This window comes from Carcharodon carcharias, chromosome 22, assembly GCF_017639515.1.
Source record: "Carcharodon carcharias isolate sCarCar2 chromosome 22, sCarCar2.pri, whole genome shotgun sequence".
NCBI lineage: Eukaryota > Metazoa > Chordata > Chondrichthyes > Lamniformes > Lamnidae > Carcharodon > Carcharodon carcharias.
In genome coordinates this window covers 18,213,700-18,225,776 of record NC_054488.1, presented here as the reverse complement: position 1 = coordinate 18,225,776, position 12,077 = coordinate 18,213,700, and the positions used below count along the sequence as shown (strand labels likewise).

The following is a 12,077-nucleotide window of genomic DNA, read 5'->3' as shown; positions in this document are numbered from 1 at the left end:
AAAAACAGTGCATTAACTTTTAAAAGAGGAAACCGCCTCCGAAAAGATAATCTACAAGGCTGTGTTTGTTGACACCACAACCAGGGAGCACACACTCCCCACATAAGTACAAATAAATGGTTTAGACTTCTGCCTTTTCACCTCAGGGACCTGCATTTAAATGCCCCAGATTGATGGATGAAAGTTTCTTCCTGCCAGCTGCAGTGATTCAATGGAAACGATTCTAGGGCTGTGTCAATTAAGTTCCTAATGGGAATTTTTCCTAGATTATTTGAATTTAAATAGCATAGTGTCACACCATTAAAATATTGCAAAGTGCTGCACACAATTAATTGCTTTTGAAATTCAGAAACTGTTGTTACATGTGCAACCACATAGACTTTCTGCAACAACACTGTGGCCTAAATAGCCATGAGCTGATGATTTTTTTGGGCGATCCCCACAAACTTCAGGTGTAAAGGCTAGCTTCTGGGAGCTTAGTACACACAACAAATGACAGAATATAAAAACAAAAAAACTGCGGATGCTGGAAATCCAAAACAAAAACAGAATTACCTGGAAAAACTCAGCAGGTCTGCCAGACCTGCTGAGTTTTTCCAGGTAATTCTGTTTTTGTTGTAAATGACAGAATATTGTGGATGGGCAGAAATGCTCATATTTTCCTTCTCTAAATGCCCAGAGCTTGCAACGTTGCACCATTTCATTTTTACCTGAAGTTAAATTGGAACTACATAGCTAGGAATATCCTTGATCCCCAAAATCCTATCCCATGAAATTTCAGATGATCTTGATTGGGATTGCTGCATGGATGGTGCATGGTATGAAGGAAGGGCAACTACAAGGAGCAACATAGTGGCCACAGAACAGCCATAACGACGACCATCAAGAGAGAGAAGTCAAAGACATTAGTGTGTGTAGTAGCCAAATCTAGACAGTAATACTTAATAAACATTTGGGGATTACTTCAAATGACTGTACTGCAATTAGAATTTTTTCCTTGTATAATGATAGTAGTGCAATATGCACCTAGCTATCCATTTGGCGTGGATTTGGTCTTTTGAAAACTAAAACAAACTAGAGAATTTTTGAAGCTGCTTTATACACAACATAATTTAGAGCTCTAAAAATGTCTACATGGCAAAAATAATACTCTCAACTAGTAATGGCACTCAAACAATGGCTTTCAGGGGTGTCACAGGCAAGTCTCTGCCTATCAAACTAGCTGTAAGACTTTTAATGGACTGCAGGATTAGGGCAGTACTGGGGGATACCAGTGAGGAAGGCTGCACTCAGACACAACCGGGGGGAAGGTGCAGGGGGTTAGGAATCCTCGGAGTCAGGATGGGGACAGAATATGTTACAGAATGACATAAGCCACTTGGGGCCAGAATGGGAGTTGCGCTGAGTGAAGAACACTTCAGTTTATATCGTTGAGCTTGAAAAACTGTCCTTGCCCTAGTCCAGGGAGGGGGAGGACATGCCAGTCCAGTCTCAGTCGTGCCCAGCATGTTGTGTGCTGGGCACAACATTCACACATACTTCAATCTGTGGTCTGGCATCATACTGGGCTGCAGATGTAACACTCAGCCAGGGGAGGTGTCTGCAGCCTAAAAAATGGGGAAAAGGCGTCAGAGGATGTGGGTGGGGTATATGTGTAACTGTGCAAGTGGTCTCAAGATGTGGAGGGGTGAGGTCCAAACAAGGGGTAGGCACATCCACTTCAAAATATTCTGGGGCTAGAAAACGGATATGCCTTGCATTCTTACGATCAAAGTGAATAACCTCACTTCCCCACATTATACAAATTCAGATACATTACTCTTGGTCTCTTCAGTCAAATAATTCATATAGATTGTAAATAGCTGAGCCCTCAGCACCAATCATTGCAGCACTACACTAGTCACAGCCTGCCATCTTGAAGATGCCCTGTTTATCCCTACTTTTGGTTTCCTGTCCGTTAACCAATCCTCTATCCAGCTGATATATTACCCTCAACTCCATGAACCCTTATCCTGTGTATTAACTTTTTATGTAGCACCTCTGATGCCTTTTGGAAATTCAAGCGGACTACATCTACTGGTTTCCCTTTACTTATCCTACTAGCTACAACTTCCAAAAAACAGAAGATTCTCCAACACGATTTCGCTTTGGTAAAACCATGTTGAATTTGTCTAATAATGGTATGATTTTTTTTTAAAGTGTATTGTTAAGATGGGAGGTGGTGGCATAGTAGTATTGTCACTAGCCTGGTAAGCTGGAAACCCAGGGTAATGCTCTGGCGACCTGGGCTCGAATCTCACCACAGATGGTGGAATTTGAATCCAATATAAATCTGGAATTAAAAGTCTAATAACAACTGTGAAACCATTGCTGATTGATTCACAAATGTCCATTAGGGAAGGAAATCTGCCATCCTTATCTGGTCTGGCCTACATGTGACTCCAGGCCCACCGAACAAGGGCAATTGGAGATGGACCATAAATGCTGGCCAATCCAGCGACGCCCACATCCCATGAACGAATAAAAAAAAAGTAGATTCCAGACAACTGATGTCAGGCTAATTGGCCTGTGGTTTCCTGTTTTCACTCTTTCTTGATATATTTGCTAACTTCCTATTTGCCGGGACAATTCTAGAATCTAAGGCATTTTGGAGAATCATAACCAGTGCATCCACGATCTCTGCAGCCACCTCTTTTAGACCCTTAAGATGTAGACCATCAGATCCTGGAGATGTTGATTTTGGTTTCCTCTGTTGATATTAATCAACTTAATTTCTCACTCATTCTCACCCCTTGTTCAACCATTTCTGGTATGTAATTGTGTCATCTACTTTAAAGACAGACAAAATATTTGCTTAATGCCTCTGCCACTTCCTCATCCCCCATGATAATTTCTCCATCTCTGCCTCTAAGGAACCAATGCTTACTTTAGCTACTCTTCTCCTTTTCATATACTCCTAAAACCTTTCGCAATCTGTTTTTTGTATTGCTGGCTAGTTCACTCTCATATTTCAAACAGCAGGTAGTAGAATTAACTTTGGATTTCTCCTGAAAAAAGCACATATCAACACAATGGGTGAATGGTCAAATTTTGTGGTATGGATGTTGAGATTTCTATTGTTTAATAAGAAAGCTCTGTGGAGAAGGCACAAATTCAGAGTATATTCACAATATAGTAAATGCTGTCAACTACAAAGTTAACTTGCTTGCTTTTCACTGGGTTCCCTGTAGAAGAGGTATCAGATCCTGGAGTGTCATGAACTTGATGAGATGATAGACTCTGCTATTTGATGTAACACCCCTAAGAATGTTAGGTCTTGCCAGAATTGCAGCTGAGATTTCTCATAATTGCAGGTACCTTCTACATAACTGTGTAAGTGTACTTGAGATACAAGGGTCTCATGAGAGAGTTGTTTATATACCAATAGATGTGGAGTTGTTGCATCCTGAAATACATGAAATCACAGATTGAGTTTTTAAAACGTTGCGGCTGCTGAAAAAAAATGGCATTGCCAGGTACTGACAGATTTCTCCCTTGAAATTGAATTCATGAAACCTTTGATGATACCCTTGCAGAGTTGTAAATAAACATATTATAGCAGCTAAACAATCCCTTAGGCACACTGTTCAAATTATTTATGGCAGTGCAATCGTCTTGAATTGTTCCTCTCAAAAGTACTATTTTAGAACCATACAGTCTAGTATTAAAGAAGCACTAAATAGCACTGTAATATAATCTTGCCTTCTCCTACACATGACACCGCTTTTTAATTCAGCCTGATGAGTAACTCATCAGTTTTGGTACATGGTGCCAAGATCAAGTCCCATAAACAATCATGTTGCAATACTTCACAACACTGCAGAATTTTATCCTGGAAATGAATAGCTGTCACCAATGGTCTCCAAAACATACAAGCCTGTAGCAATTCCCTTATTTTCTGTAGCAGTTAAAACTGGGCCATAGATAGGTGGGAAGTATCCACGGAGTCATCGATGGGAAACCAGCAGAGTCCAAGAGCAATGGGTAGGGACTACAAGGTGCTGTTTGGTATGGAGACTGTCCTGAACTAATGAGCTACTCTGGGGGTGAAGCTCCATTGGTGCTCAGAAGATGGTGTTCCACTGGCATTCATAAGGGCCTTCAGCATTCAACAGGAATTTTGTCTCATTTTAATATGACTGAAATTTTTTGATGGTTTTTCTTATGCTTCTTTAAAGCTTCCTTTCTCTACCCAACAAAATTATCATTCATGTCAAAGAGCAGTTGCATTAATTGAGACCATGCCAATCTGCAAAACCAAATACTAAAAGCCATGGATCCCACCTCAAAGTTAAAGATACGAATTGGCATTTGCTGCTTTAATACAAAAGCCTGAATCTGGTCTTTGTTGAGAGGTTGTGCCTAACTGCAAAAATAATGACAATCTGTTTTTCTAGTATCTGCCTGTAACCGTGTGGCCGTCTGGTAGACAAACTGGAATACGATACCATGGCAACCAAAGTTGGTTAGAGACATTCAGGCAAATTCATGCTCGAAACGACAATAATGTTGTTCATTTCCAATACCTGGAAAGGACCACCGAATCTGTTTGGTATAGCATACATGAGTCTTGCAGACACCCAGAGAATCCTGAACACTAACTATTCTAGCAATCGTGCTCAATAACCTATGAAAATCAGTTCATTTACCCGCAGTTGTGCCCACAGGGAAGGTGCAGGTTGAGCTCGGTAAAAGATCATGAAACTGGGTTTTACAGCAGGGTCAATAAGCGAATGCTTATTGGCTTGGAGCTACCAGCATACACACTGTCCTAAGTTCAGAATATTAGTTTAGCAAGTTGCCTTCAAGCAGAGAGTCTTCTATCTTCTCCCATTGCCATTGAGCTCAAAAAGTTGTTTCCAGGGAGATCCCAGCAAATTGGCTGCCTAGGGAGGTACAATTGGGTAAATATTTGCACTTATATAGCGCTCCTCATGACCATTGGATGTCTCAAACTGCTTTACAGATGAAAAGTACTTTTGAAGTGCATTCACTATTTGAACATAGACAATGCAGTAATAAATTAAAACACAGCAAGGTCCAACAAACAGCAATGAACGACCAGATAATTTGTTTCTGTGATGTTGATAGAGGGATAACTATTGGCCAGGACACTGGGGATAACTCCCATGCTTTTCTTTGAAAAAGTGCTATGGGGTCTTTTTTACATCCTACCATGCAGATAGATAGGACGTTAAACCAAGGCCCTATCTGAAAGACAGCACCTCTGACAGTGCAATACTCCCTCAGTACTACTGGAGCATTAGCCTTGGTTTTTATGCCCAAGCCCTGTAACCCAGATGCTATCAACGGAGCCACAGTTGACACAAATGATGGACAAATGAATCAACCAGAGTACAAACAGATTTACTGCGCTGAAATCTGATCAGGGACTTTTCACTAGAAATTGGCTGGTCTCCAGGGTTGGGGCGAAATACACATGAATCTGATCAAGAGCCATGTGACAATATGAAACATTGGGAGGTAAGATGTGGGTTGTTATTGTACCTGGGCTATTCCTATAGGTGTGTCATCCAAAAAGCACGTAGTATGATACACCATTTGGGTCCATGTCTAAAATAGGATCTGCGCAGCTACAGCAATAGTCCTTTCCTTGAAGGCAACAATGGATGGAAAGCACATGGAACAGTCAGTACTAACCATCACAGCGAGTCCTTATTACTCACACTAGTGCTCTATTAAAATACCCAGATATAGTGAATTTGCCAACTCCTGACTCATAGTAGTTATCTTGCATTAGTTTTTGCACTAATGCACTAGCTTACATATTTTTGCTTTCAATTCTGACCTGAATAATATGGAACAAGGTGTTTAGTCATTTTTTATAGATCCATTTTGAAATTGCTACACAAATGTAGCAGTCAGCAGAAGCAATGCATTGCTAACAAACATTTTTGCACTGATAATAAATGGGCTACTTCCACTGATTTCTCATTTTAATGGATAAATAGCTGGAATCACAGGATATGATCTTAGCAACCCTTTACAATAAAAACAGGAGTTGCCTTACTCAATCACCATAAGCTAGCACCTTTATTATAAAATTGACAGGACAGGGGATGAAAATTACCAGAATTCCATGAAACCAAGAAACAAATTTGATTTATCCAATCACCAGAAACCATGACCTAGATATTGCAATTTACACCATAATTTTGGCAAAAATTTTGTTAACATGCTGTCCAGTTACTCTGTGTCTTGATGCAAGGACATTAAAGATATGAGTTTCAGCTTTCCACTTTATATTCTTTATGCTGACTTTACATTCTTTTTGCTGACTTAAATTTTCTTTTATGACTCCCACTGGTTTTTGCCTTTTTAAAAAAAAAGCCTGTCACTGCCTAGTTAGTTGATATTTGTTTCCTCACAAGCTGGGGAGAGCACCAAGAACAAAAACTCACATTTACAACCTCAAGGAGTTCCAAGTGCTTTACAGCCAATGAAAGTCACAGAGCATCAAAGAAACAGAGCAGCTAATTTCTACTGGAAGAAAAATTTAACTTTATTTTTCTTTGCTATGCTAATATGCATATATTTGATGAAACCATGCTACAGATACTGAAAATCTGAAACAAAAACAAGAATTGCTGGAAAAACTCAGCAGGTCTGACAGCATCTGTGGAGAGAAAGACAGACTTAACATTTCGAGTCTGTATGACTCTTCTTCAGAACTAAAATGTAAAAAATTGGTGAAATATATACTGTTTAAGGGGGGGTGGGACAGGTGAAGCTGGTGGAGGCAAAGGAGAAATTGCTAAAGATGTCATAAGCAAAAGTTCAAAGGGATGCTGATGGTAGTAATACTGGTTAAAGGAGGTGTTACTGGTGACATTAAGAGTAGAAAGCAGGATGAGCAAGTGACAGATGGCCCTAGTGGGGGTGGGGACAGTGGAGGAGAAAAGATGAAATAGGCTAAAAGGTGGGGATAAAACAATGAATGGAAATAAATTTTAAAAATAATAATAATAGAAATAGATGGGAAAAAATATTTTTAAAAATTTTAAAATAAATATTTGAAAGAAGGGGGATCAAACAAGGGGTGAGGATAGAGGAGAGAGCTCATGATCTGAAGCTGTTGAACTCAATGTTAAGTCCGGAACGTTGTAAAGTGCCTAATCGGAAGATGAGGTGCTATTCCTCCAGTTTGCGTTAAGCTTCACTGGAACATTGCAACAGGCCAAGGATGGACATGTGAGCATGAGAGCAGGGTGGTGTGTTGAAATGGCAAGCGACAGGAAGGTCTGGATCATGCTTGCAGACAGACAAAAGGTGTTCCGCAAAGCGGTCACCCAGTCCACATTTGGTCTCTCCAGTGTAGAGGAAACTGCATTGGGAGCAGCTTATGCAGTGGACCAAATTGAGGGAAGTGCAAGTGAAGCGCTGCTTCACTTGAAAGGAATGTTTGGGCTCTTGGACGGTGAGGGGTGGGGGGGGGATGAAGTAAAGGGGCAGGTGTTGCATCTTCTGTGATTGCATGGGAAGGTGTGTTTGGTGGTGGCATCATGCTGGAGCTGGCGGAAATGGCAGAGGATGTTCCTTTGAATGCAGAGGCTGGTGGAGTGAAAAGTGAGGACAAGGGGAACCCTTTCATGGTTCTGGGAGGGAGAGGAAGATGGGAGGGCAGTGTGAGGGCAGTGGCGTGGGAGATGGGTCGGACATAGTTGAGGGCCCTGTCAACTTCCGTGAGTGGGAAACCTCAGTTGAGGAAGAAGGAAGACATGTAAGAAGTGCTGTTTTGGAAAGTGGCATCATCAGAACAGATGCGACGGAAGCGAAGGAACTGAGAGAATGGGATGGAGTCCTTTCAGGGAGCAGGGTGTGAGAAGTTGTAGTCGAGGTAGCTGTGGAAGTCGGTGGGCTTGCAATGAATATTGGTGGACATTCTATCACCAGAAATAGAGGCAAAGAGGTCAAGGAAGGGAAGGGAAGTGTCAGTGATAGACCATGTGATAGTGATGGAGGGGCAGAAACTGGAAGCAAAATTAATAAATTTTTCCAGGTTGCATGAAGCATATATTTGAAGTTTGTTCCAGATATTCGCCGTTCGATGAATTAGTGTTGAAGTCAATTGGACGAAAACCAACATGTTATCATATGTACTTTGTGCACAAGACATTTTGGTTTATAGGAAGCAAGTCTTTCTCTGATGCGAAATTACAGGGCAGAAATTGAACGGCTCTACTCCATCTTGGGGGTGCAGGTCAGGGATACAGTGGTAACAATTCTTCAATTGTAATATTGTTCATAGTGAAACTCGCAGCTTCTGCTTTTAGGTGACGATGAAAAATGGTGTGTGTTTCATCACTAATTATGACAAGCAGATAATTCTTTGTGGGGCACCGCCAAACAAAATGTCCAGTAATGAACTGCGTAAACTAATTAATACAGAAAATACTGGAATTACTCAACAGGTCTGGCTGCATTGTGGAGACAGAAGGGGAGTTACTGTTTCGGGTTGATGACCTGCTACAACTCTTAATTTATTCCAATTCTGATGAAAGGCCATTAACCTGAAATGTTAAGTCTATTTATCATTCCATAAATGCTGCCAGACATGCTGAATAATTCGAGCATTTTCTGTTTTTATTTCATATTTCCAGCATCCACAGTATTTTGTTAATTAATTCTCAGATGAATTTTTAATCTGAACCTATATGTATTGATCAGAAGCTGCATTTTCTATTCAACACAATGAGTTGCCATATATTTAGTCAAAAATACTTAAGCAAATAAATATCTTCTCCCCCAATATCCCCCTGCCCCGACTCATACTACAAAAATACTTTTTGTTGAACCCAAGGAGTCACCATAAAGCTGCGCATTTATTTAAATGCCATCAAGCAAAGTGCTTCTCAGTAGAAAATATTATCCCAGAATATATTTAATGTGTGTGCTTTATCATTCACTTTGTATATTGTCTGATACATCTTTTGTTTTGCCAAGACATGATGGTCTGAATTTTGCAATCAAAATTGCAAACAAAGAGTGCGCATCTTTCTTTAAGCTCACACTTGCACACAGAATTTCTGTGCTTTTGCAATTTATCGGTGTGTCAAAGCAGTGTGGCACCGCCAATATGGAACTTGGGACCTATGTGAACAAGGCAAGAAACAACATGCCTCTTTGACCAGATTGACAAATCAGAATCAGAAAGTGAGAGTTAATGTCAAATCATGTGCGGAGAGCAAAATATAGAGAAGGAACAAAAGGAGAGATTTAAGGGAGGGATAAAGACGGAGAAAAAGGGAAAAAAAACTATCAAAAATCTCCAGATTTTGATCATTGTTGAAGGAATTAGACACAACTTATACAATTTAATTTTCAGTGTCAGAGAGTTTGTTTCAGAGTAATTATGACTTAGCACACCATTAGAATTCATATGCCTCAATGAACAGACTCACTTTTTAGTGTGTAGTGGGTAACTAGAGGGTGGGTACCACAACTTCACACCCTTCACATATCTGAATATGGAGTCTCTTAGCAAGGTAGGGGTGTAGCAGGGCAGGTGTCACAAGCTGCTGATCAACTTACTCCTCAATAATAGGGAGCATCGACAGCAGCATCAACTTTATCCTTACTGCAGGATCCAGGCCAATGTAAGTTTTTTCTCTTAAATGAGGTACACATAAATTTGATCTTTATTTGCCATCAAAAATACAAAGATAACTCCCTTTTTTACTCTCTCTCTAAATAAATGTTGTTATTCCATCACAATAAAAAGTATTGTCACTTCCATATTGGAAATTCTTAACAAAAACAGAATTACCTGGAAAAACTCAGCAGGTCTGGCAGCATCGGCGGAGAAGAAAAGAGTTGACGTTTCGAGTCCTCATGACCCTTCAACATTACTGAGTGAATAACAAAACTACTTCAAGGTAGACATTCCTTGAAGAGGAGTGGCAGTCAATTAAACAAAGATAAAAACAAAAAACTGCGGATGCTGGAAATCAGCTGGATTTCGAGCATCCGCAGTTCTTTGTTTTTATCTCTTTGTTTAATTGACTGCCACTCCTCTTCAAGGAATGTCTACCTTGAAGTAGTTTTGTTATTCACTCAAAACAAAAACAGAATTACCTGGAAAAACTCAGCAGGTCTGGCAGCATCGGTGGAGAAGAAAAGAGTTGACGTTTCGAGTCCTCATGACCCTTCGACAGAACTTGCGTTCGAGTCCAAGAAAGAGTTGAAATATAAGCTGGTTTAAGGTGTGTGTGTGGGGGGCGGAGAGATAGAGAGACAAAGAGGTGGAGGGGGGGGTGGGGGTGTGTGGTTGTAGGGACAAACAAGCCCTACAACCACACACCCCCACCTCCCCCTCCACCTCTTTGTCTCTCTATCTCTCCGCCCCCCACACACACACCTTAAACCAGCTTATATTTCAACTCTTTCTTGGACTCGAACGCAAGTTCTGTCGAAGGGTCATAAGGACTCGAAACGTCAACTCTTTTCTTCTCCACCGATGCTGCCAGACCTGCTGAGTTTTTCCAGGTAATTCTGTTTTTGTTTTGGATTTCCAGCATCCGCAGTTTTTTTGTTGTTATTCACTCAGTTCTGTTGAAGGGTCATGAGGATTCAAAACGTCAATTCTTTTCTTGTCCGCCGATGCTGCCAGACCTGCTGAGTTTTTCCAGGTAATTCTGTTTTTGTTTTGGATTTCCAGCATCCGCAGTTTTTTGTTTTTATCTCTTTGGAAATTCTTACATAGATTAAGTACTGCCAAGCTTCAAGTGCAGACTATACCTGGGCAGTTGTAGGTTCCACTTTCCTTTTCTTCTTCTGATTTTGCTTATTGGTTCTGGGATATATCATCAGTTGCTCAAACCATCTGGAAAATTAAAACATTTAATTAGCAACTTAAGCGATAATGTGTGACAAGAACAACCTAAACCAAATGAAAAACAAAGATTTCAGAAGCAAAAAACTGAAAAAAAAATAAAGCAAGGTTTGATCAAAAAAACACACCATTCTTTAGGGAGCGGACATATGCAGTAGATTCCACAGCAATCAAGGTCAGATTTACTTCTACTTGTAACTAAATTCCTGTATATGTGTAATATTTGACATTTGTTTGCATCTCCCATAAACATGCCATTAACAACTACATTCATATTTACACTACAAACAACTCATGTAAGCTTGTCTTGCTGTAATTACACCTATCCCTCCAGAGGAAGAGCTGTAGTGTGACAACTGACAGGAGGGTCCAAGTCCAGTTCAGCAAGTTCAAACAGGTGATTTTGGTTAAAAATATGGGCATAAGAATCTATGATTGCAATGTACAAATAAGGACAGAATTTAGGAGTTTAATTTAGAGACTTAATGACATCCGTGCTCTCTGGTCCAATTATTCACCCTTTTAACCCCATTTCAAACAAAGATTACATTTTGTCTAAACCGTGTCTGCGCCACACTATGGGAGACAGACTAGCAGTATACATATAAAAATCTTATTTGGTTATCTCACAGGAAGTCTTCAGAACTCTCAATGTTTGCACTCAACTGTGGGAGTTGAGAGAAGGGGAAGAGTTATGGTTAAAACCCAGTGCTTTGCCAAGTGTCTCGTGATGATGCTTCAGCCATCATTTCCAAATGCAGCAAGATCCGGACAATATCCAGGCTTGGGCTGGCAAGTGGCAAGTAATATTTGCAACACACAAGTGTCAGGCAATAACCAAGAGAGAATCTAACTGTCACACCTTGAAATTCAATGGCATTACCATCACTGAATCCCCCACTATCAATATCCTGGGGGTTACCATTGACCACAAATTGAACTGGACTAGCCACATAAATACTGTGGCTGCAAGAACAGGTCAGAGGCTAGGAATCCTGCAGCAAGTAACTCACCTCATGCCTCCCCAAAGCCTGTCTACCATCTACAAGGCATAAATCAGTAGTGTGATGAAATATTCTCCACTTGCTTGGATGAGTGCAGCTTCAACAACACTCAAGAAGCTGGACATCATCCGGGACAAAGCAGCCTGCTTGACTGGCATCCCATCTACATTCACTCCTTCCAC

The 12,077-nt window shown here is 40.6% G+C and overlaps 1 protein-coding gene across 4 annotated transcripts in view; it reads right to left on the bottom strand.

Moving 5' to 3' along the window:
- LOC121293611 (myosin phosphatase Rho interacting protein) overlaps window positions 1–12,077 on the bottom strand; it is a 415,475-nt gene that overhangs the window by 216,611 nt on the left and 186,787 nt on the right. For all 4 annotated transcript variants that reach the window (XM_041216721.1, XM_041216719.1, XM_041216723.1 and 1 more), the window contains exon 5: window positions 10,798–10,882. In XM_041216721.1, coding sequence (XP_041072655.1) covers window positions 10,798–10,882 — 85 coding nt within the window. The remainder of the gene's footprint in view (window positions 1–10,797; window positions 10,883–12,077) is intronic.